Genomic DNA, 27269 nt, shown 5'->3' with positions numbered 1-27269 from the left:
CATGAGGACAGAAAGAATGGTCAATAAATGACCATAATGAAGAAATTATGTGTTTGGACTTCAAATCCAAAATACTTATTTGCTGCAGCTTGTAATAAATTTCACCTGCAAACAATGTGTGACTGATACACAAATAAAACTAACAAAAAACATTTAGGTCACAGTAAATTTTATTGTCTTGCCAGAGCGCGTATCGCTACGTCACTCTGGACGCGAGCGACCCCTATGCTACGTCACATTGTACGCGAGCATACATATATTAAAAAAAACCCTCATTCATAAACTTAATCTTTGTACAAAACCAATTATTGCCTTTTATAAAGAACAATAAAAAAAAAAATTAATACAGCTAGTATTCTACGGCACAGCTTTTCTTTGCAAAAAAAACAATAAACAAAAAAGTTGGTAACCTACTATTGGTCAAAAAGGTGAAACCAACACATTTGAAAATACATTTCTTGTAAGCTTTCGTGAGTTGCATTGCTAATTCTTTTTAAACCAAATTGGTAAAAAACTATTTTATACATATATATTTACACTTTACCTCACTGGGTAACAGATATAAAATTGATAAAAATATAAATTTCTCTATAAAAAATGTTTAGTACAAAAAAAATAGAATCCAATTTAAAAGCATAATACTGTAGTGTGTTTTATAACATAAAAGTCTAGAAACGGCCTAGATTTCAGTTTATTCAAAATGTGTAACTTTTATAAAATATTGCTATACTATGCCACACTGTGCATGAAATATAAATATATTTTTCTTGTCGTCAAGAAATTTGTTGGTTTTCACCGGAAAAAAAATGATGTTAGAGGAGATAGAGTGGAAATCTATTTTTAACACTTGGGCACATTTTTTTTTTTCAATTACGGAGTAATAATATTACTTTATGGTTCAATGCAGTGGTAGATCCATGAATTATAACTTTGAAGACATAAAAACTTGGTTCTAGTCCTCTTTGCAAAGAATTCAAATTACTCATATCAACAAATTTATAATAGTACTGTAGTGTCAGACATACACGTGTAAAGCTAAATACATTAAATAACCAGAAATAAATAAAAATAAAAATGTTAATTTCTACAATTAAAAATTAACCCTTTTTGGTTTTGTTGTTGATTAAGTTCATGACAGGCAAGACTTGACCATTATTTTTTAAAGACTAAAAAGAAACTATTTTAACTTTTATCGGTGGTATCTGAGTAAAATCACATGAAACACTATAATGGACAAAATCAATGTTACCTTATATGGTATATGGTTTTAACATTATAAACAGTTGGAACTGGTTTACAATGACACTAATATAACAATGTCAAAAATCATTGATAATACAAATACAGTTGTTTAATGCTAGCTCTTGTAAGGGTAAACATTTTAAATGGGATGAGATGATCTATGTTTGCTTAGAAATTACACAAACCAACAGTGGTGTTAGTCTATAAGTGCTACAGTAGCTTACCTGGTTAAGCCCAATAGCCCTTTCTCCTCGAAAATTGAGAAAGGACTATTGTCGGTTTATCCAGGTAAGCTAGGCACGAAATACACTAGATAATACCATCACCGATTAGGTCCATTATACTGTGTGCCTAACATCAATAATTAATTACTATTAAATACCAAATTAACCAAACATGTATAATTAGTAGATATTCGTTAATTTTCATCAACAGTTACAATTTATATTCAATCATAACATTTTTGGTACAATAACGATATTAATTATTAGACGATGTGGACATTTCAATACTAACACAACTTTCAAACTTAAGAGTTAGTAAGATGCAAATTTCTATCACAATGATCAAGGTAATCTGGGTAAAAGTTGGTTAATAATATAAATTTGTGGAAAACTAGAGTAATCAAAACAAGAAACAAACTCTGCTGCAAAAGTAGGTCTAAACAAGGCTTTAGTATACCATGTGAAGCAGTTTCAATGCAACTTAAGCTCTGTCTACACTATCAATCTTTATGTGATAAAAAAAGTGATGTGCACATATATGGATATGATGTCATATCACTACCATATTTGGGCATATCACTACCCTATTTGGGAACATCACACTCTTTTGTCAAACTAGTTTGATTGTGTAGACAGAGCTTTAAACTAGTCAACTGCCCTGAATATAACAATATTGAACTAGCTGCATATAGCAACTTACTAGTTATGGCTGTTAAGTGAAATACATAGTATTTAAGAGAGATATATCACTTTAAGTCAATACATATTTAAATTCCTAGATATATTTCTATATGGTGCTATTCACTTAGAAGAGAATTGTTAAACTTTAAAGTGTTTCTCTATTAAGCTCAAGTGCGAATGGTGAATACATCCATTGGAACCTTGATAGTTGACGCATTACATGGTTGGAAATAAACGCTACCATGACTAAATGACATTGAAATTGCTTCACATTGATGACACATAGCCTACTGCAAGATTGTATTTTTTAATGGTTACTAGAATACACCCGCAAAGATGGCAAGCACAAGTGACAAAATGACTATGACGGCGCTAGCCGCAGCCTGACTGGAGCCACCAACAGACATGCAGGTGACCGCTTCGTAGGATTTCAAGTATTCTTGCCCGGCCCATTCCTGATAGGTATCCTTCTCGCCAACATCGACCAACTTGATGGTTGAATCCTTAAATATCAAGTCCTTGCCGGAGTAGTCGGCCGAGTCGAATATCTTGAATCTTGAACCGGTTTCATCTTCGAACAGCCTCTGCAAAATTAAATAATTTCATCAGTATACATCTTTCAGATTTAGATTCAATTCAACATACAATGAAATAGTAAAGGCTTGAAGAACAATATATAACTTGTATCAAACTATAGTACACTAAAACATTTAAAAAACAATTTCTGGATACCAACCACACATTTACAAAAAATTCTAGATTTGACATTTCTAATGGTTAGTGCAGAATGTAAAAACATGGCTATTCCCCCACCACATCTCTATGGCAAACATCTGTGGGTGCTATATACCATTTTTTAATTAAGTTGGACTGTATTATCACATTCTTAAAAACAACAATTGTGCATTCTTAAGCTCTGTCTACACTATCAAACTTTATATGACAAAAAATGTGATATGCCCATATATGAACATGATGTCATTACTACCATATTTGGGCATATCACTACTATATTTGTGTATATCACTACCATATTTGGGCACATCACAAGATGATCAACCCATGATTTTCAGTTCCAGTGACTTTTACCTACCTGTCCATTACTGAGCAAGTTCCAGTATTCTTCTTTGAACGCAGTTGATTTGGAACCGGAAGTCATGACAGCATGCGAGGGAACACGAGCTAGGTTGCAATTCATCCACTCGTCAATCCCCTTTCGTGTACCGTCTGGACAAAGCAGTTCATAATCTGCCTTATTTAATCCAGCAGCCCAAGAATCCATGTTGTTACCATCGGTGTTGTCACCAACCGTGACATGCTTCACGAATGCTACTTCTCCAGCATCTTCTACTAAACACCTATGAATTAAGCGCCAGATAAAATGTTACTATAATACCAGATATTTAAAATAAAGTAACTCCAAGTTAACAACTTTTAAAAGAGTAGTAACAAGACTTTTTAAAAGGATGGCCAAACCATAAATGGTAGTATAATTTTTTTTTTAAATACATTCAAACTTAGAGGATGCAATTTAAAACAATCTTGGCGCATTGTGCGACATATTTCCCATCCAGGGGCCTAGTTTTGTTGTATATCCACAATAATCAGGAACAATTAGCAGGGACATACCACAAAACTACGCAATTATCGTGAGTCTTGTGAGGTCTGCTTACCTAAAAGAGCCAGTGTAACCACTGTATGGTTCAGCGTCATTGCGCACACAAAAGTTATCACCTTGGCCAATACACAGTTCACACAAACTATCAGGATTAGTGCTGTCTGGATCATAAGTAGGAGTTTTAGCGCCAGGAACACAGCTTGCAGAGAAGTAATTACCTAATAAGGAAATGTCATTCAATCAGACATTTATTAAAAATAGAGTAATTATATTATGGCTCAAGCATTTAAAGCCTAGTTGGCTCGCACCACCACTGTGGTGTGCAAAATATTATTCAATGCCTAACATCCAACAAATTTGAATCAGTGGTGTAACGGCTATGATCATGGGAAGAACGAAACTGTACTGTTTACTGGCTAAACCTAGGGGCCCTGGAGCTTATAGGAGCCCCTTAGCAGTGCCCAGAGGAAAAAACAGACTTTAAAATATGACAAAAAATATTAAAAACGCACAGCCTCCAGCGTTGGATGGCCAATTAGGGTTCCAAAACCAGGGGCCTTGGGCCTGTTATATGATGGCACCATATATTATGATGTCGCCCTCTATAGTATGTAGGATACCCATAAGGCAACAGACCTCTAAAACATGGCTTCAGTATAGAAGACCTCACGAATGATTGTGTTAACAATGATGTCGAATAACTAGAGAATAAAAGCATTGTGTTACTAGAAACGTCTCTCATGTATTAAAGAATATTACATGGTGGCAACGGTAGGATTGAAATATATAATAAAGTCAATCGATAAGCTATACTAGGCTAGAAGAATAAATAGGCTAGCGTACACGCCGCCGCACGAATAGATTAGTAAAACGTGTTGTTGAGAGTACACACGTGCGGAGAGAACTGAATTGGATTTTGTATTCGGATATTAATATTGATCATGGCGAACCTAAATCAGCCAGAACCATTAAATATATCGACAGGCAACATATCAGAGAATTGGAAGAGATTCAAACAGAGATTTGAACTATATAACATTGCCAGTGGAATGTCACGAAAACCAAGTGAAACGCAAACGTCATTACTACTCCATACTATTGGGCAACAAGGCTTAGATGTATATAACGCATTTAAATTTGAAAATGAAGCTGAGAAGATGAGATTAAACACAGTTATGCACAAATTTGAGGAATATTGCAACCCCAAGAAAAACATTACATTTGAACGACACACTTTCTTTTCACGAAACCAGATACCAGGTGAGAAGATAGACCAATATGTGACCGACCTAAAGAACAAGAGCAAGACATGTGAGTTTGGTGAAATTGAGGAATCCCTCATCAGGGATAGAATTGTTTGTGGACTGTTGGACAATCAATTGCGTGAACGATTGCTTAGAGAAGATGATTTAAATTTAGATAAGTGCATGAAAATATGTAAGGCATCAGAAGCGTCGAGAAACTTAGGGAAAGAGCTCAAAGCTGATCACCAAGTAGCGGTAGATCAATTAGGTATGTCTAATAATTATAAACATGATAGAACCAAAGATAGAGATAAAAGTAAACCATGCTCAAGATGCACTAGATCACATGAATATGGTAAATGTCCAGCTTTTGGCATGTCCTGCAATAATTGTGGTAGGAAAAATCATTTTAGTAGAGCATGTAGGTCAAAACGTAATGACAAACAAAAGGGCAAATATATAAATGCACCTAACAGAAGTAAGAGAAACGTGCATGGTATAAACAAAAGCAATGATAGCGATTGCGACAGTGAAGATGAATCTAATATTACATTTGAAGCAATTAAAATAAGCCAGATAAACGCTAAAGATGGTGACACAGAAGTGTTCACAAATGTCAAAATTGAAATAAACCGTAACAAACCAACTTTTCTGAAAGTAAAAGTAGATACAGGTGCAGAGGGTAATATATTACCACTGAGAATGTATAGAGCTATGTTTCCTAAAAACATGAGCAATAATGTACCTAATGATAGATATGTTAACAAATCTAATGTAAAAGTCACAGCGTATAACGGAGCACAAATCAAACATTATGGTTACATACACATCCCATGTTACTTCAATAACTTACACACAAATGCAAAGTTTTATATTGCAGAGGTACAGGGACCAGCTATAATGGGACTACCGACGCTAAAGACTCTGAAGATAATACAGATAAACTGTGCAGTCGAAGTAAATGACAAAATCAAGGATGTAGAGGACATAAAAAGACTCTATCCAGACAGATTTGAAGGCATTGGCAAGTTTGAGGGTACGTACAAAATAGTTACAGACGAAACGGTACCACCTGTCATACACGCACCAAGGTCATGTCCATTAGCGATAAAAAATGACATAAAGGCTGAGTTGGATGAAATGATGAGATTAAATGTCATACAGAAAGTAGAGAAACCAGTGGATTGGGTTTCAAGTTTGGCCTACTCACAGAAACCAAACGGGAGATGGCGGATATGTTTAGATCCTAAGGACTTAAACAAAGCTATAAAACGCACATACCATCACACACCAACCCTAGATGAGATAACACATAAATTTAGTGGGGCAAAGTTTTTCTCTAAACTAGATGCACGACATGGATATTGGTCCATAAGACTTGACAAAGAATCCAGTTATCTTACCACATTTAACACTCCAGGGTTTGGAAGATTCAGATTCCTAAGATTACCATTTGGACTGAATGTCAGCCAAGACGTTTTTCAACATAAGATGGATCAAATATTGGAGAAATGCATCGGAGCCACAGGCATCGCAGATGACGTTGCTGTATTTGGGAAAACAGAAGAAGAACATGATCGAAACTTAATGGACCTGATGGAAACCGCTAGAGAATATGGGCTTGTATTCAATGCAGAGAAATGTGAAATAAAGCGACCGCAAATAAATTTCTTTGGTATGATATATGATAAAGATGGAGTACATGCTGACCCAAAGCGCATTGAAGCCATCAGCAAAATAAAACCACCAACGAATGTTAAAGAGTTACAAAGTTTCCTAGGCATCGCCACGTATATGAGTCCCTTCTGTCCCAAGCTGTCAGACAAAACAGCACCCCTCCGAGAACTTCTGAAAAAAGATAATGTATTTGAATGGAATGGCTCACAACAAAAAGCATTCGAAGAGATAAAGTCAACAATATGTAACCAGACAACACTGACCTATTTCCAACCTAACAAAAAGTTGAAACTACAAGTGGATGCATCCCTGATTGGAGTGGGAGCAGCACTCATACAAGACGAAAAAGTTGTTGCGTTTACATCAAAGGCATTAACAGAAGCGGAACAAAGATATGCGAACATTGAAAGAGAACTACTGGCGGTAGTATACGCAGTAGAGAAGTTCCACACATATGTGTATGGAAACTCATTCATTGTGGAATCAGACCACAAACCGTTAGAGATGATCCAACTAAAAAATCTAATGTGTGCACCACCAAGACTACAAAGACTACTAATGAGACTACAAGGATATGATCTGACAATCAAGTATAAACCAGGCAAAGAAATGGTCCTGGCAGATGCCATGTCTAGATTAAACCCTATAAATGACAGCCAAATTGAAGAAGAAGTAAAGATACAACTGTCATATTTCTCAGAGTCCAAAGAAGAAGAAATAAGGCAGAAGACCAAGGAAGACCCAACTCTCATAAAATTGGGAAGTATAATACAGCAAGGCTGGCCAGACAAACTAAAATCTGTACATAAGACAATAAGACCATACTTCCCATACAGGGATGAACTCACAACAGAGAACGGAATAATACTAAAGGGTAACAGAGTAGTGATCCCAGAAGTCATGAGACAGGACATCCTAAAACAACTACACACATCCCACTTAGGCATAACCAAGTGTCAACTGATGGCTAAAACATCAATCCATTGGCCCAGTATTAATGAGGAAATAGAAAACATGATAAAAGCATGCCCATCATGCCAACAACACAAACACAAACAACAACATGAACCAATGTTGAAGAGAAAAATCCCTACCAAAGAATGGGAAATACTCGCAGCTGACCTATTCTACATAAATAGAGTAGAATACCTCCTAATAGCAGATTATTACACCAAATATCCAATCATAAGAAAAATACCGGCAGACCAATCAAACAGTGAGACAGTTATATCGATAATAAAAAATGTCTTCTCAGAGTTTGGGATGGTTCAAGAATTGATTACCGACAACGGACCACACTTCAACAGTGAACAATTCAAACAGTTTAGCAAAGATTGGAAATTCATACACACAACCACAAGTCCTCACCACCATGAAGGAAATGGATTCATCGAACGAATGGTTCAAACAGTGAAGTCAACCATCATCAAAGCTCAGCACAACAACACAGATGTTGATAAAGCTTTACTATACATGCGAGCAACTCCAGTCGACTCAAAACTTGCCTCACCCGGAATGATGATATTTCACAGAGGACTAAAAACAGAACTTCCAACAAACAATGAAAAAATGCCAACCAGAAAAGAAATAAGAAATCGACTAAAAAACCGACAAGACAAACAGAAGCAATATCATGATGAAAATACAAAACCACTTCAACCAATAAAGAGAGGAGAAAGCGTGAGAATCAGACACTCTGACAAAAACCCACAGTGGATCCCAGCGAAGATACTAAACAAAACAAGTCCACATTCGTACAGAGTACTGACAGAAAACCAGAAAACACTAAGAAGAAACCGAACACACATCCGCAAAACAAACGAACACTTTACACACATAATACTAGAAACACCACTTACTCATTACAAGACTATAGAACACAAACCATCATCATGCTCTAGCAGTGGCAGAAAAATTAAGAAACCAAATAGATTAGATTTGTAAATAAAACTTATAATTGTTTTATTATGATTGTAATATGATTGATAAATGAGACCCACAGTTTAATTATATTTGTATACCATTATGAGTAATTAAAGAAGAGGGATGTTATATGATGGCACCATATATTATGATGTCGCCCTCTATAGTATGTAGGATACCCATAAGGCAACAGACCTCTAAAACATGGCTTCAGTATAGAAGACCTCACGAATGATTGTGTTAACAATGATGTCGAATAACTAGAGAATAAAAGCATTGTGTTACTAGAAACGTCTCTCATGTATTAAAGAATATTACAGGCCTTTGTGTTTCGCCACTGATTCAAATGTTCATGTATTGTAATTATTGTTATTTAAGCCAGTAAAATTCTAGTGAACCTTTGCAGACACACATTTTAAACATTGTGTATGCCTCATGTATTGTCTTGTTTGTAAGAGTGGACTTCAATAACAATTAAATTTGTTCATTTTTAAGGAATATTTTTTTAGCTTACCAACAGCAGCAGGGACATCACAATCATCATCCGCAACCGAAATCTCTCCTTGATCAACGAGTGTTCCAACCGGCACAATCCAACCGGACGTCTTCATTATCCCAGTATGACAAGATTTACGCCCTTTCAGATCGTTAAATCCAAACGTGGTGCTTTTCTTGGCTACAGCGACAGCCCAGTATGTGGCAGACTTGTCACCTGTACCATAGTCCTCTCCAGCAACTGGTTGTAAATCGTACATATTGCCGCCAGTGACAATATCTCCTGCATCTAGGGTAACAAGGTCTGCTTGCCCATCTAAAAGTAATCAATAAATATACCATAATCTCTAAAAGAAGTCCCCTTTTTGGCTTTCAAAATTAACCTCGAATAAAAGCCCATCTCAAAATCAAGCCCACTGGATTTCTTTTTAAGATTCTGTAGTATGCGTTTCTTTTTTAGATAAACTGTATTTGAATGTCAACTGAATAGAAATGTGTGTTTTATTTGTGTATTTTTATTTACTATATCACACACTATTTTACTGCCCCAAACAAACTTTACAGTACTCGTACAAAACATTCTTAACGTTGAGGAATAGCAATGCATAATTATGTCTCGCATATAAACGTTTTTCATTATGATGATCATTTTTATTTCAAATTTGTAATCAATCCATGCACTTGTTGAAGCATTGGCGAATGACGCATACTTTGAAATTAACTAGGGTAAGAACAGAACTAGCATTGAGGGTCTTTCACACTTGCTCCAGTCTGGCTTCAGTTCAGGTTCGTGCGTCAGATTACGTCTACAGCATTAGTACCTTTTTGTTTTCATGACGCGGCTACATGCATATGGTGTAAAATTATTTGAGCGAATAATTGAGATGCGATTTCATTTCCTAAGCCGGTGTGAAAGACATTTTATTCATAGACAGAAAAAAAGGTCCTAGACATTTTATGCTATGCTTTGAATCAACTAATATGTTTATACCTTTTATCATTTTCATACACTGGTCATGATTGTCAGCCCTAGCACATGAAACATCCGGCTTTAAGTTCTCGCTGGTAAAATTACTCCTCATGGCTTGACATTTGTTATACTCCGCATCAGATATGACGCAAAAACGAGCAGTGCCAACTGGACATGCTGTAAGGCCTGTGGGTAAATCAAGAAAATCATTTATACCAATATTTAATAAAATCTTGTTAGTTTAATATTAATAATATAAGGCACCACCGGGAGATAGGCACCACCGGGAGATAGGCACCACCGGGAGATAGGCACCACCGGGAGATAGGCACCACCGGGAGATAGGAACCACCGGGAGATAGGCACCACCGGGAGATAGGCACCACCGGGAGATAGGCACCACCGGGAGATAGGCACCACCGGGAGATTGGAACCACTGGGAGATAGGCACCACCGGGAGATTGGCACCACCGGGAGATATGGCTGTGTATCATAACACAACAAGTACTATACTGTGTCTCATCTGCTACAACCCTACGATCCAACTAGAACTACAAAACAAGGAGTACTGCAAATAAATACTAAATTTGACATGGACTATAGTATATAAATTAATTTCTTTATTAAAAACTAATTACAAATTAGTAACAATACATTTAAAGTTATTCATAAACTTGCCTCTGATAGTAAGCAGATATGCTTCACCAAGATATTCCTCATAATTAGTGCTTTCTGTGTTCTTTAACATTTCGGTGCTGTCTTTAAAAATCAGATCTGTTCCTTGGTATGCATCTGATTCAAACATTCCAAACGCTGGATTGTCATCAGCAGCAAAAAATACCTAAAAATAATTCAATATTTCATGTTCAAATAAAATCATCTTGCAACCTTAATACATTTAGTTTAATAATATTACAGTTCACTCGCCTTTCTAAACACCAGAAACTCTCACAAAAACTGGACGTTTCTTTAGGTACAAAGGGTTTCAAATTCTTTTTTAGCATTAAAAAGACATTGAGAATTCCTGGAAAACTAATATTAAGCGAGCCCAAGTTAAATTGAGAGAGTCGATGGCATTTTTTTGTATTTGAAAGAAAGCAGTCTACAATGAATTTCCATATGCACCAATAACAATAGTTCAGTACATTTTTTATGTTACATTTTGTTTAAATGCAAAACATTTTTGTAAGGCCCAAAAAAATTGAATCTTGCAAGTAACATTTTAATATCATCTTTGTTTATTAATGCTGTATGGACGCAATACCTTGCAAGGAATCTCTGTAAGGAACAATAAAATCTAATTTTGCAACTTTACTACTACAGTCCTACATTTTTTTTTGTACATTGGCAGAACTTCAACTACCTGATTATTTTGGCCAATTTGAGATTTAAAACATGTGGCAGACAAATCAGGTTTTCCAAAACAGGAATCTTCAAACAATCTTTATTATTTCACCTTGATTATATTGGCTACGATTCAAACTTTAATATATCCGATGTTTCACCAAAGGGAATTTACCTTTTTTTAACGATTATTTTGAGACTAGGACTATTGTGTGGATACAGTTTTAAAAATTTATTAAATGGAGAACTTGACTGCTTATCACCAAACAGTCAGTTAATAAAGATCTCACATGGAGATCAACAAATTCTGGATGCACATTTTCGGCCGAGAACTTTCTATGATCTGATTGACAGAATGTTGTGATCAATGTTGTTTCTTGCTTTTAACCTTGTTTCTAAACTTTTTACTTTTGTGAAATGTTTTCCATATAGACATGTTAAATGCAACATACCTTCCTTTATTTTACTTGCATCCATAGCAAGCAAATAGCTTATCAATTCCAGGAGGGTACAGAGACCTGCATAGGGCTTGAGTAATGGTGATGATTTTCTGATGTGATAAAATCGTGATTTGAAAACAGGACTCTTTTAACTACTATTGTCATTAAAACATAACTTATGGTTTATTGATTTCCAATGTTAAAAATGCATTTAAAATGTATTACGGGTGTAGGATTTATTGCACGTTACAAATAGGATTGTTCCATTACCTGAGCATCAGTTAAAAGTTTACGGTATGTAGTGATCTCATCCATAGTAGCAGAGGAAGAGGTGACAACAGCATGACCTGGTACCTGTAAAGTAAAAACCAAAACCATTAAATTCACTGAAGGGATGTTTTCAAGAACAAGGCACTACAGCATTTCCAGCAAGAATGTACAAAACCCATTTTTGTTAAGCTCTGTCTACACTATCAAACTTTATGTGATGTGCCCATATATGGACATAATGATTTGATTTTTGTAGTTTGTAGACAGAGTTTAAGCAAGGCATTTGAAATTGTTTTCAGACTCGCTTTGTGATTGGTTGTAGCAATGAAAATTGCACTCATTCTCATGTGTAAAATAAAAAAACGAATTATTGCCTATTGAGATAATAAAGGCATTAACAAATAATGCTCTCCGATCACCAATGAATCAGATCGCAGTGAATTCCACAGGTAATCAATAAACTGGTTTACAATGTTGTTAATTATTAACTACTGTAAAAAATTGTTTCCAGAAACATACACACAAAGTCCATTTTGTCTACAAAATGGTATCAAGTTTTGAAAAATTATACAATTACTATTTTACAAGCCTATTTTATTGTATTTTAATATATGTATGTCTTAAATTGCAAGCATCTGGTTTCCCCATGAGGGATTAAAGTTTTATTTTGACTTTGAAAATAATTTTAATAACTACTTCCAAGTACTGTAGCTTTAATTGCATCAGGGAGTCAAGTTAATTGGTCAGATGTTTGGCCTATAAAAACAATTTTGTCGGAGTAGAACTATTTTTACAGCTTATAACTGGTGTAGTTTTATAGCCAAGAATTACGATTCATAGCTATCAAATTAATGACATTTTAACTACAACAGATTATATCTGAAGCTCTGTCTACACTATCAAACTAGTTTGACAAAAAAGAGTGTGATGTGCCCGAAAATGGTAGTGATATGACATCATCATGTCCATATATGGGCACATCACAGTTTGATAGTTTAGACAAGGCTTAAATTACCCAAGCAAGGTTGCAGGTTGCAAACTCTTCTATGGGTTTCCTGGTTCCATCAGGACACAGGAGAACATAGTCTTCAGATCGGAGACTCTGTGCCCAGGCTAGAGTACTTGTGCCATCTGTGAAAGCTGGAACAGTCAGGTGTTTTACGAAGGCAACATCACCACCATCTTCAGCCAAACATCTTAATAGAAAAAAGAATGTCTGGGGCTTCAAAAATCTGCAGTGGCTAAAAGGCTTTTTTTAGGGGGCGCTTCTATTTTTAAAACTGTATTTTAAAAGAGTAGTATTTTACAAAAATTGATTAGCTTTAAAAAAACAAAAAGGAACCATCTTAGATATGGTTTTTAAAGCTCTGTCTACACTATCAAACTTGTGCCAAAAAAATGTGATGTGCCCATATACAGACATGATGATGTCATATCACTACCGTATTTGAGCATCACACATTTTTTTTCAAACTAGTTTGATAGTGTAGACAGATCTTAAGATAACCAAATCATAAGCTGTTCACACCACACTGGTTAGCCACGTACCCCAAGGGTGATGGGAGCCAGTCCCCATCTAGCACTCCTCACATGCTGGTTATATAGTAAAATAGCATGGAAAGCTTACAAAACAAATAATAATTATACCTAAATGCACCATGGTAATTGTAGTATGGTTCACTGGAGGATCGGTCACATTTTAAATCGCCAACCCCAATGCATGATTTACAAAGAGATGCTGGGTTATCATTATTTGGGTTGTACTTTGACGAAAGAGCACCTAAAAAAAGCAAATAATTAAATGTTAAATTATTGATTAATAAAATATCATGATACTCTTCTTAACAAGATAAAACATTTGATATAGAATATCGAATTTGTAATGAGTAGTTTTAAAAGTAGTCTCATGTTTTGATTATGAATGTATAAACCATGGAACCGGATTTGCAAGCTATAAAGCAACTTTAGAAGACAATGGAAATTCTACATTTCATAATTCCAAACTAATACATATGCAGACACATGTATATTTCTTTTGTGTTTGTTCAAAACCTTTTTTTTTGTGGTAAAACTTTGTTTTTCTGTCATGCTTTACTTCTCTTAAAAGTATATGCATTAAATCTCATTACATAGGCGATGCTCGCCTTTCAAGTTGACCTTGGGTCAAGAGACTGAAGGATCAGAATGATAATTCGGCCCCCTCAATCATGAATAGTTTCAAATTGCATTCTGAATAAAACATATGAAGAAATTGGAGTAAAACCGTGTATTGAATGTAATGAGTTTGTATAGAAATTGTTTACTCGATCATGAATAAATAGTTTCAAATTGCGTTCTGGGTAAATCATATGAAGTAAGATTAGAGTAAAACCGTGTAATGAATGTAATGAGTCCAGTTTGTATAGAAATTGTTTACTCAATCATGTATAAATAGTTTCAAATTGCGTTCTGGGTAAATCATATGGAGAGAGATTGGAGTAAAACCGTGTAATGAATGTAATGAATTCGTATGCGTTTAAAAATTGTATTTCGTCTGAGGTATTTATATGCTATCTATCTATATTTTATCGAAACATTCACTAAAGCCTTGTTTACACTATCAAACTTTATGTGACAAAATAATGAAGTGAAGTGCCCATATATGGACATGATGATGTCATATCACTACCAGATTTGGGCATATCACTACCAGATTTGGGAATATCACTACCAGATTTGGGCATATAACTACTAGATTTGGGCATATCACTACCATATTTGGGCATATACTACCATATTTGGGCATACCACTACCAAATTTGGGCACACTTGTTTCATAATGTAGACAGAGCTTTTAAACAATCATACATTATTATACAGTAAACCTAAAAGGTGTTACCTGGGGCACAGCTCTGACTAAAAAATTCGCCAGCTGATCTGATATCGCTGTTACAGTCCACTACATCCATCAAACCTTCCCCAAGCAAGTATCCAACAGGAACGTTCCATCCAGCCGTCTTTTTGACCCCTGTGTGACACGATCTTTTTCCTTTCAGAGAGTTTATGTTCACGCTTGTGTCACTCTTTTTGGCAACAGCCACTGCATAGTAACCCAAACCTTTGAAAGAGAATTCATTAATGTAGTACAGTATTGTTATCAATATTCCAATATATAAACCTGCGATACAAACAAAAAATGGCCTATACAAATTTAAACATAGTAATTTGTAGAAAAAAACAAAAAAGCAGGAATTTAACAACATACAGTACTGTACTATTATTTAATGAATTTCTCAATTTTTTAGATTAATTAATATAATTACTGATTTTTTTAAATTTTGGATAATGATGATCACAGACAATATTTAAAAAAAAATTATATTAGCAATCTACTAATATAATTTTTTTTTAAATATTTAAATTAGTAACAAATTACAAACATAAAGTTTACCGCAAAAAAAATAAATAACCGCAAACAATTAATGTTAATTTCAAGAGCCTATCGAGTAATACTAATTGTTCATTTAAAATCACTGATATGGAAACAAAGCTTAAAACAAAATCTAGAGAAACCAATTGAATTTAAAACAAACTATATCAAACCATAATATTAATAATTATTTGATTAAAAAGAATTTTATTTAAATTAAGTTAATAATTAATTATGAATTTCCTTTTTGGCACACTGCATTATGATTACAATATATTAACTTCTATCTAAGTGGCTAACTGAGGTCAACTATGATATTATAAATCAAATTATAACGAATATAAAATACCATCACTATATTGTTCAGCCATAACAGTCTGTACGTTGTATTCAACACCAGCTCTGTAAATGTCACCACCATCCAATGTGATCAAGTGTGCATCATCCCTATGAATCCTCTTTAAACAATCCTAAAATTAGTCAAATAAAAAGTTTTATTAAATAACTGTGTGGTCAAGATGCTCACTATACAATACTAAACCATTATTACTGTAGTTATCTCATAATGCTTTAATAAGATTTAGTACAGTACTACAACGACCAAGCATGGGATGTCATGTGTTAAGTAAAATTGCTATGGGCTAGCCACAACCAATCATTTCTTTGTCCCTGGTTGTCTACATGTACATTAGTTATAAATTAGCACAAGTCGCATGGATCAAATCCATTCAACATTCAAAGGCTGTATGATCAGACATGTGGTGTGCTTGCAAAACATAGTTCTGTATACGTTGTGATTGATTGTACGTTACTTGTTACGATATAGTCTCTTGTGGGAGGATGTCACGCAGTCACAGAATATAAATTAAATATACAAACAGCAAATATGGTTTGTCCATAAACAGTTTTTTACTCAATATTCAATGTAATACAGACTGCTCTGGCTATAACACATCAATAATAACAATTATAAATTCTACAAAGTTCCAATCTATCTCTTCTTCTTACTAGTACATCCATATTAAGTAACAAACGGTCTTAATTAATATGCATGTACTGGGAGGGGACTATTTAGAATTAGGGAACATTCCTTGATGATGAGGAAACAGTCATTGATTAAGGATGTGGGTTATAGGAAAGTGAATAAAGAGTAGCTAGAGACAGGAAGAAACCACTAGGAATGTTAATAGATGGAGTAGGGAGAAATAAAGGGTTGTTGGCCTGATGGTCAGAGTGTTACATCATGATTGTGTAATAATAGCTGGACACAATAAAGCAAAAATCCCCTTTTCTTCAAATCTATTTAGAAAAGTAGTAAAATTAAACTTTATACAAAACTGTTTCCAAAAGTATTAGTTTTTTAAAATTATAAATATTATAAATTATTCAGAACATGATTTACAGTAAATAATGTTTATTTCATAAGTATCCCATCGGGTCTACTAAAATTTGTCTAGAAACCATTATAATCATTCACGCCTTTGTTTTCTTCTAATTTTTGACTGGGAAATTATCCAAATTACTGGACTGGGAAATTATCCAAATTACACAAACTGTTTCCTACTAATAACTATACAGGATAGCAAATCAAACTGGACAACAGTAGAAAAGTCCCTTTTTTAAACTGGGAAGATAGCCAACAATATTATACACAGAAGAGGATTATTTTCTTTTATTTAATTAATTTTGTTATGGCTAACGGATGTTGTACTGTTGTAGCTGAAATGATGTCAACAAGGGCTTCAGGAATGTTGTTTATATTAGTTTTTCCTATATTGGATATATGCCATATGCACTTAACGTGAAAAGCCATAAACAAATCATCCTGTTTCTAATGAGAGCTGTTTCTAACGCAAAACTCTAAAAGGATGTTACAACAGTATTCCTCAAAACCCGTATTGCTAGTTTGTTATATCAAAGATCCAGGTATTTTAAAATAAGGAACCTAAAAATGTTATCGTTTGCACTGTACTTACAAAATTTCTGTAAATATGAAAACTTGTTGTAAATCTACCAATGTATATTTTGTAGTCTGTTCTGTCTTTATATTCCAACATGCTTGTTTTATCATCATGTAAAACGCCTTTAAACATGTTAAGGGCGCTATATATATTTGGTATTTATTTTCAAAAAATAATATGGTTTAAATTTGTAAAGTTCTTTTCAGTTGGACATTCTAAATAAATCATTTTATTATTTGTGTATGATTTTATGTACATTGGTATCTGAGATATGTGGACACTAATTGGTTGTATCAAGGTAGAATTATTATCAGTATAATCAGAAACAGCTGCAATGCAGAAACAAGACAAATTTTGAAAATAAAATATCTTAATCATTAAATCATTTTATTCTGCACAATTTTATATATCTGAATCATATGTGGACATTGCTTAAGCCTTGTCAACACTATCAAACTTGATGTGACAAAAAATGTGATGTGCCTATATAATGGACATCATGATGTCATATCACTACCATATTTGGGCATACCACAACCATTGGGCACATGACACTTTTTTGTCAAACTAGTTTGTTAGTGTAGACAGAGTTAGTTAATTCAAAGGTAGAATCATTATCAGTATAATAATCAGCTGACATCAACAGCTGCAATGCTTCCCTGTACTTGAAAGATAACTTTTATACAGATGAACGCCAGGTTAGTGATCTGGAGGTCGTAGGTTCGAGTCCCACCCGAGAACTACTTGCGAATTTTTTCGCAAGTATTCTCAAATGTACTTAGTATAAAGTACAAATTACTTCAGAGTAGGGCAAAACATCTAATTACAAGTACAGATCGTTTCTCATTCGAAATGCCATTGAAGATGTTGCCATTTGCTCCCCAGTGTTTTCTTTAACTACAGATTTTTCCACTATATTGCTTCTTCTGTCTTAAAATATTTTTTTAATGATGGCAAAGTAATAGTAGGTCCCTAATAGATTTAATGCTCCATCTGCATTCAAAGTTTCGATTCCATTTCCTGAAATTTTTTGCCAAGGAAGTTAAATACTGCTTGTTGTAGAAATTTAAATACTGTAATTAAGTACCAATTATCAATTTATTCACCATTTCAAATTATTTCAAATTCATAAAGATTTATAACAAATGCTGGTGTGGATGACATAAGAACAAAGCTTGTTTACCGGTCACCGGTAGTGATGGCAAGTTAGAAAATTACCCAAACCCTTTGAATACAGTAGATATGTAGTATCTTTAACTAATGGTTCTTCATCCTTGTTGGCACAATATAATGTCCTTTATGCTCGATGAATCTTGGAAACAGCATTATAATATAAGCCAAAAAAATTGTTGACTTGGTCACCAAACCGGTAAAATTCTGGCAATGAAATAGCAACTTTGATTGCAGATGAAGATGCTCACTTGTTATACCAAAAACTGCAATATGACATTATTTATTTCATGTGTCATTCAATTTTGGATGTTTCCATACACGTTTGATCCAAAAAAATTACTGGGGTAATAATGTTTCACAACATTAGGCGCTATATAAATCCACGATATTATTGTATGAAAACTATTAATTTGATATCTAATTATTATACTATAAATTAAACTTATATTTATGTGTGTACAGTAGGCCTACATATTACCACTAATTGCAAAGCATATATAGCTTAATGTTTATTGCGTAATAATTGTTCAATGGGCTAGGCCGGCTATGTGCAGGTGTTCACAGGTCCCCATGTCACAGAGAACTACATGCACAACAGGCCTAGGATATGCCCAAAATGAGTTTTACTCACTTGAGCTCGCCGTGATTTATGCAATTAATTCTGTTCAAAGGATAGGTGTAATTAATTAAAACTTCAACGACGCGACCAGTTGATACGGTTGACCGGCTGCCGAGACTAAACACTGTTTTAATTTGGCGGCCTGGCATGGTATTTGTAGATCCGACCATGGCGGTACACACAGAGGAGATTGCGTAGTTGATGCGCAACGTAACAACTTGCCAAACATGGCCGCTGAGAAATCAATTTACTATTATTTTTTGCACTTTTTAGTGTTTATCCTTAAAATTCATGAAAGTGATATAGCCGATCGTGTGCGGCCCATTAAGAAACATTAGTGTGCCAAATGTGAGCACGTACCATTCAGCGGTTTCGGAGGAGATACGTAAAATTACGCGACAAATTTAGTAGCATTAATATCTAGATATAGTAACCATACCATGCCGAGAGACTATACAATCGAATGGGTATTAACAGTGCGAGGCAGCGAGGCAGGGAAGGCAAGCAAGGCAAGTCAGAAATTTATGCGAGGCATCCTTTTACCATCATCAAAAAATGCGAGGCATCATTTTATCATTTCTTTATTATATATAATACTGTAGATGAAAAAACCTCAAAACGAAACCTCTACTTCCTCTGGTATCCAGTATCATTTACTACTATGGCTAATGCTATCATCTTACACTATTGATAATTTTATAAATTACAGTACCTTTTTTTTGTAAACATTTTGTACTGTACTTTTATAAGTGTTACCACAAATTTTACAACAATCATTAATATATGTGACCCGATCTCGCAAAACCCTCTCTTTGTCGGCAATTCAAAATTCACGTAATCAGTCAAAATACGTCCAAATCGACTACCCTGGCAGATTACATGTTTTTGCATTTTCGAAATATTTCACTATTTAAGAATACGTCTACCTGATTTAAACTCCCGAAATTTAATTAAAATTATGAAAAAAGAGAGTTTTAAAAACATGTATTTTCCTCAAGCCTAACAATTTATTCACGATCTACGCTAACATTTTGCGTAAATTCAGTTGAAAGTTGCAGAGTTTGACGACATTTTGATCGCCAGTTCGCTGCACAATGTTGAAAGGTCACACATCAAAATAAAGCTCATCCATTTGACATTCCAAATATGGAAGTTTTAGGGCGGAGTTTGAAGAAGGAACCAATGAAAACTTTGATTTACTATGACATAATTTCAGAAAATTCGGTTCTTCGAAGTTTCTGGAACAGCGAACTGCGTGTGTTGCTATCATATGGCGCATCATCGCAATAACAAACGTTATTGGTCAACGCGCTAGATGTTATACGCTCTACGCGCGGAAATAAAAAGTTGTTTACATTTTTGTGAGGTTATTTTCATTTTACACACAGCATGTCGTAAATTGGAATAAAAACGATTTTAATATTCAAAGTAAAGTGTTCTGCAATAGCTGTAGCCTGTATTTGTTTATTCCATAGTAAAATAGACAAGTCAAAAACAATTCACGTCATAAATTCAATTGTATTTTCTATATTTTTTTGGGCTATAGGCCTTAATTTTATTATGGTTGTAGGCCTACTACTACTGGGCCTAGCTTTATTGTCAATAAATAATTTTCTTTATACATTTTATATATCCAATCGGCTCTTAATTATTTATTTAATTTATTGTCCAGTCCTTCCATCTTAAATGTTTTTTAAACTCATTGGATTCAAGTCCAAACATTACAGCGAATCTTCCAAGTTATAAAACAAACAAATGTATTAAATCGTCAATACAATGTAAGTAGCTAGCAAGCTGTGACTCTGCAAGGCGCCAAACTTGTCTAGGCTAGTTTACTACTAACGCCAGCCCCAATGTCGATGCACCGCTGCCATACACGGCCTGATGAACACCCATCAGTAGGGTACAGGCGATGACGGCGAAAATCTGAATAGGCCTAGCTAGGCCTGCTTGGTTTTTCGCTGTTGATATCGTAAACACCTCCGAAACCAGTTAAAATAAGCTTGACGTTAATATGCTGTTTTTCAATAGTGCAAAATAGTTAATTCGAGTGACTAAATAGGTTAAAACGGCGTCTGAAATCAGTCAAATTGACTATGATGTGCACGCTGCTATTATATCGCACACACTTCCTGGTATGACGTCATTGTGCCTTAGACCAAAATACCGCGTTGCTACGGAGTGAGTTTTCAGCGCGTATCAAAAAGAATTTCATTGCAAACTTCAAACGCGATTTTCTCGTAAACTAATTGAATGATTTGTAAGTTTTTAAAATGTAATAACTTTTTAAATATTTACTCAATTTTTATGAAATAAACACCACTACAAAGCTTATGATTCAAATAATCCAAATATATAAAAAAATACAAAATGAATATTTCCAACAAAAGTAGGGTTTTGCCAGATCGGGTCACATATGGTAATATCAATGCATAAAAAAAATAAATTATACACTACTTTTTAGCAGTTTTCTCAATTTATATATTATACTGATGTCTTTATCAATTGTTGTTTGTATACATTTAACATGTTTGTTTTTTTACCAATTTTACAATCTATTTCTATTCCGAGAAATGTTTTGATATAAATACGTTGTTGTTGTATTGAATTAATTCTGTGACGTCTTTTTGACCAACTCTTTCATTATCATTATGAACAAACAATTTGAACATTGTAGTCAACTTATACCAGCTTTTATACAGGATATGACTTGAATGAAAAAAACAATCGTTACATAAAAATAAACAACATAACATGATGAGTATATACACGAATCTATTTCGATACGCTAGGCCTATTTTAAAAATATAAATAATTGATTATTAGGCCTATAATATAGCATAATAGCACATTTAGATATGCCTCCCACCTTTTTGAAATTGTAAACTATATGCCTCGCACCTGCATATCAAGCAGAAGGTTCTGGGTTTGAATCTCGGAGAATATTTACAACTTTAATAACAATATATTTGGAATCCTCAGTATCACAAACATAGGTATAGAAACTATTTTTAACTTGCTATGTTAATTAAGAGTCAAGTTATAAGCCAAAATACGTTTAAAATGGCGGCCATCTTGGATTTCAACATGGCGGCTGAAAAAGAATATTTGCAACTTTAATAACAATATAGTTGGAATCTTCACTATCACAAACATAGGTATAGACACCATTTTTAACTTGCTACGTCACTTAAAAGTCAAGTTATAAGCCAAAATAAGTCTGAAATGGTGGCCATTTTGTTTTCACATTTTAAGGGTGAAGATCTAAAAATTGAGCTGGGTAAACAGCAAATTTGAATTCAGCACCCCAAAATTACCCTAAAACACATGTTTATTCGCTTTTAACACGAAATGCCTACAGCATCTTATTAGAGTGGAAATATGACTATCTGGACTAGTCTATTTAAGCAAATTATAAATGTAATCAATTACACACTTGGATAAGTAATAAATAAATATATGACATCATTGTTTTGTTACCCATTATTGAATATCCTTTTAAAATTTACCGGAAAAATTATTTACTTAAAACAGTATTATCTTATATTAATAATACAGTATTATCTTATATTAATAATACAGTATTATCTTATATTAATAATACAGTATTATCTTATATTAATAATACAGTATTATCTTATATTAATAATACAGTATTATCTTATATTAATAATACAGTATTATCTAGCAAAATGTATTTATTTTGCAAAGTAGATAGACTACAGTATCATCTGTCTCCCATACTGTGTACACATGTACACTCTCAATGAATATGATAAGAGGAGGGCCTAGGTAGCGGCAAACACTCAAGAGTGAAAAACTGTTTGGATGGAAATTACATCACCTGTTAAACTGTGTATTAAGCCACTCCCAGATTAAAATTTAAAAAAAAACTTTGGCTTTCAATTTACAGAATCAAGGAAGTTGTTTAAAATTACACAGACAAACGTCGACAATCACACAAAGGATGAAAGAAAATCTTGAAATTGTAAACATGTTTGTTAGTAGAAAAGTATAAGAAACATGACAATGTATACAGTTACTATACTTTCTGTCAGATTCTAGCCTGCAAAAGCCGTTTTAACAAAAAACTTTTGCTTTAGAGAATCACGAAGTAGTTTAAAATTACACCGACAAACATCGGCAAAACTTTTATCAAGGTACTGTTCGACAATTTGGAAAGAAATTTTAAAGATGTATTGTCAACCAAAAACATGAAACTTTGAATCACAAATCAATAATGTGTCTTTATTACAACTTACATCAATATCGGTTTCTTGTACACAATTCAACGCTGGTGTGAGATTCTTGTCTGCAAAAGCTGCTTTCATTCCTTCACATTTTGCCTGTTCATTTGTTGAAATAGTACACCATGTAACTAAAAAGACCAACAATCAAATTAATTGAAAATATAATTAACTAATAAGGTAAAAAAAAAATTAAAACACAGCACTGTACAGTATTTTTTTAAGGATTTAGCTAAAATAAAAAAAAAAGATAATTTTAATGATATACTGTACTCATATCATCAGTAGACTAGTACTGTAGCTTCTGCTGTAAGGGTACTTTTATGAGTAAAAACCATTAAAAATAGGATTTATTTTCAGTTCAAACTAGTATAAAATCACACTCAGTTCTTTTTTAGTTAGTTATTCAATGTGATTGTAATAGCAATTTTGGGATTTTTTAATATTGTACGTGGATGATAATGTATTCAACTGGTGAGTAGTTGCTATTACATACAATTATCGTCGTCCAGTTGGTGGGGTACCCGCTGCTTAGGGCTAGACATCTAACCTTTAGCCATCATCAATTTGACACCATTTTTGCTGCCATATTGTATCAAAGACTGTAAATAATTTTAAGTTTAAAACATTCCCAGCTAGACGAAACTGTCTTGCAAACGTAAGTTTTATTTACATAACTGGTTTACTATCAAAGAACTACATATATCAATTCCCAGTACAATTCCGATTATTTAGATGTGTCAGTACAGTTAAATGTATACAAAATGCCTATTTTCTAACAGTGCACAAATTCTCTCTTATTAATAATAGTAATACTGTATAATATATTGGCAAGTACAGTAGGCCTATGCATTTATGCAGGCATATTGTTTTTACAATGGTGACATAAAAATATGGTAATGATGGTAATTACTTGTTGCTTTAAAGTCTATAATGCAACAAATGCAAACTAAAAAAGGTTATCCTAAGAACTAAAATCTAATAGAAAACTGGATTCTTTCAGTGAGTGGAGTTGTGGATTTGTGGTTATGATGCTTGGGTCCTGGGTTCAAGCCCTGTCATAATATGTCAGGATTTTTCCTAATGACAAATTACTTTTATTACAATTATTATTACAAACTCCACTCCCAAAGACTTGTAATAAGACTTTGTTTATGTAGCGTATGTGTTTGTTTGTCTTGTGAACAGCATTGCCACCTTCAGTGAATGAATTTGCTTATGGTTAATCCTTGGCAATTTGCCTAAATATAAAAAAAAAAATAAATAAAAAAATGTCTGCACAAAATGACCATCCAACAACAAGTCTATTCAATTTACTGCTCTATTACATCAATATCCTATACAGTAGATCTCATTGTTCTTATTTCTTTATAAAGCACAATACCAATTTTGCATCATCCCTGTAGGGCCTGGACGGGAAGCTAGAACTTGCACACGGGGACACAGCAGGAACTGAAAATGATTGGTTGATATTTAATGCAGTCTAAAATAATGCCTTAAGCGGTACAGATATGTACAGTACACTGAAGCCTTTAATCTTACTGTACACTAAAAGAACTCGCTTAATATACATCTTACATCGACCAATTATATTTCAATCTACACTGCAGGCAGTACATCTTTAGAGGAACCTGCACTATCAAATATAAGCACTATATATTCATGATGTATTCATGATGTAGTACATTGATAGGGATTTTAAAAATACAACCATAATGTTTATTTTACATTACAATACGTTTATGGAACAGGACATGAGAATCAGTATATTAAAGAATTAGAAACAAGAACTTTGGATTATGGATGAAACGGAAAGTACCAAACACAACAAAACTATTAATGTGCACAAATCCACTTTATTATTACAATACAAAAACAAACATTGGTTTTGAAAAGGACTTTGTAAAAACATTAAAATGAAATTTACTTTTACTATACAGCATTTATTTTTGAAGCATCATTTTAATGTTAAATCATTCAACAAATACAAGGTGGAAAATTCCATTATTCAAAAATGAAAAAAAAAAATGGCCACTAAAAACTAAAGTAACTATACATAGTATGCACTATTCAACAAATGAGATAATTGTACTTTAATGAGTTTGAGACCCACCAGTGAATTAAACTTGCATGTAAAAATACATGGCATTTGGTTGCAAAACTAACTAGTCTTGTTTAGTGTAGGCCTACCCAAAAATCACATTGCTATATTTCTGCTAATATGTATAATCTATCACCTTGTTTTTTTATTTCTGATGAGAATAATATACTTTCGCGCCAAAAAATTTACATTAATTGTTCAAATGTTTGCCCTACTGTGACGTAACTGTTCTTCGATGCGTTTAAGACCCACCAATGAATTAAATTGATTGAGCTTGAAAATACATGGTATTGGGTTGCAAAGCTATATTGTACTCGATCGATCGTGACTCAGCAATTTTTTACTCCAACTGTATTGTACACTTACTCTCTTAAACTTGCTATGGTCCATTGAATGTCAACCAAAGACAAGCTATCCAATGACTTTTTAGGAAGGGTCAAGGAAAATTTAGACCATTAGGCATTATCAAGTATGGATAAATTCACTCAACCAAATAATTCAGCCTCAATATGGCACTGGGTTTTATTTCAATCAGTTCTTGTTAAATATAGTGTACGTGTGACATCGTTATTTAGTATTATTATTCTGCTAATGATAATCTCTCAAACCTTTCAGATATACTGTACTGTAAACGGCATGTATGGTACTGGGTAGAGTGTACCAAAACTGTCATAAGTATCACACAATTAAACACACACTGATGATAAACTTGTATATTGTACAACATGTTGCAGATTAATTCTGTACATTAATCTATTATGTTTAGTGAAAATGTTCACATGATCAAAACATGACAATAAAATGTTATGTTATAATCGCTTTTTTAGAAAATGGCTTACGTGCTGAAGATCATTTTGACTTTATCAATATAGGCCTAATCAGTTAAGTAGAATGATTACACTGAGTATTTTATGAATATGATCTTGAGAGCAGCAGCAGAGGCAGATCCACGGGCCATGTCTTCCAGAAAAACCAAAGGAAAAGAGAAAAAGGAAATAGAAAGTGGAGAAGAAAAAGAAACATACAAAATATCTTTGTTGTATCTCCACAAAACATAATTTTACAGGACACAACATTCACTTTTTTAATTTATCTTTTATTTATTTATGTTTTTTATTTATTGTGCTGAAAATACTGCAGATTCTAGGCCTAGAATAATAGAATAGAAATGCTTCAAAACTATACGTACCTGCACAACCAACACGTTTATATAGCTACTAATACTAATAGTGACCGCCATGTGGTGATACCGGCCGGCCATAATAAGCAGGGCCGGTTCGGTACTTGCAAGGCTTGTTTTCTACAGTGCCTAGGCCTAGGCTATGCCTAGCAGATATTTATTTGAAAATGAATTAAACAAACATTAACCTTACCTGATTGAGTTACATGAATCAGACCCAGACAGAACAAAATAACCAAATAATGCTGCATCATGCCTTGAGACAGTTCTCAATCACTAAAAAACCTCTTGGAGAGTGTTCAATTAAAAATGCAAGAATATGTCAGGCCACACACTACACGTGCTTTTATCAGAGCAGCAGTATCGCGAGAGGAGACGCGTGGTCAGACGATATTAAACTCCTCCCCTTTTTGGTAGTGTATTTCTCTGTGGACTAAAGGGTCTTTCAAGG

General features: G+C 33.8%; 1 protein-coding gene across 1 annotated transcript; it reads right to left on the bottom strand.

The window, feature by feature from the left end:
* Nucleotides 1–149: 149 nt before the first annotated feature.
* On the bottom strand, nucleotides 150–27171 carry LOC144853589 (melanotransferrin-like). The gene is made up of 13 exons (XM_078711309.1): nucleotides 27012–27171; nucleotides 23553–23668; nucleotides 15887–16007; nucleotides 15007–15225; nucleotides 13776–13908; nucleotides 13144–13324; nucleotides 12129–12212; nucleotides 10753–10915; nucleotides 10096–10260; nucleotides 9124–9420; nucleotides 3821–3983; nucleotides 3241–3505; nucleotides 150–2731 (listed from the first exon to the last, which is right to left on the bottom strand). The coding sequence occupies exons 1-13, from the start codon at nucleotides 27070–27072 to the stop codon at nucleotides 2465–2467; spliced, it is 2235 nt and encodes a 744-aa protein (XP_078567435.1). The 5' UTR covers nucleotides 27073–27171; the 3' UTR covers nucleotides 150–2464.
* Between the last annotated feature and the right edge of the window lie 98 nt (nucleotides 27172–27269).

The sequence above is a fragment of the Antedon bifida genome, chromosome 10 (genome assembly GCF_963402885.1).
Source record: "Antedon bifida chromosome 10, ecAntBifi1.1, whole genome shotgun sequence".
NCBI lineage: Eukaryota > Metazoa > Echinodermata > Crinoidea > Comatulida > Antedonidae > Antedon > Antedon bifida.
Note: the sequence above shows the minus strand (reverse complement) of the source record. Positions and strands in the feature narration are given on the sequence as shown.

What these genes read in the sequence shown, in the direction of transcription:
- LOC144853589 (XM_078711309.1), bottom strand. Translation starts at nt 27,072, where the DNA reads ATGATGCAGCATTATTTGGTTATTTTGTTCTGTCTGGGTCTGATTCAT. An exon ending in TAGTCAGAGCTGTGCCCCAG is followed by an intron (nt 13,909 to 15,006) that starts GTAACACCTTTT and finishes TGCTTTTTTTAG; the next exon opens with GTGCTCTTTCGTCAAAGTAC. An exon ending in AATTACCATGGTGCATTTAG is followed by an intron (nt 13,325 to 13,775) that starts GTATAATTATTA and finishes TTTTCTATTAAG; the next exon opens with ATGTTTGGCTGAAGATGGTG.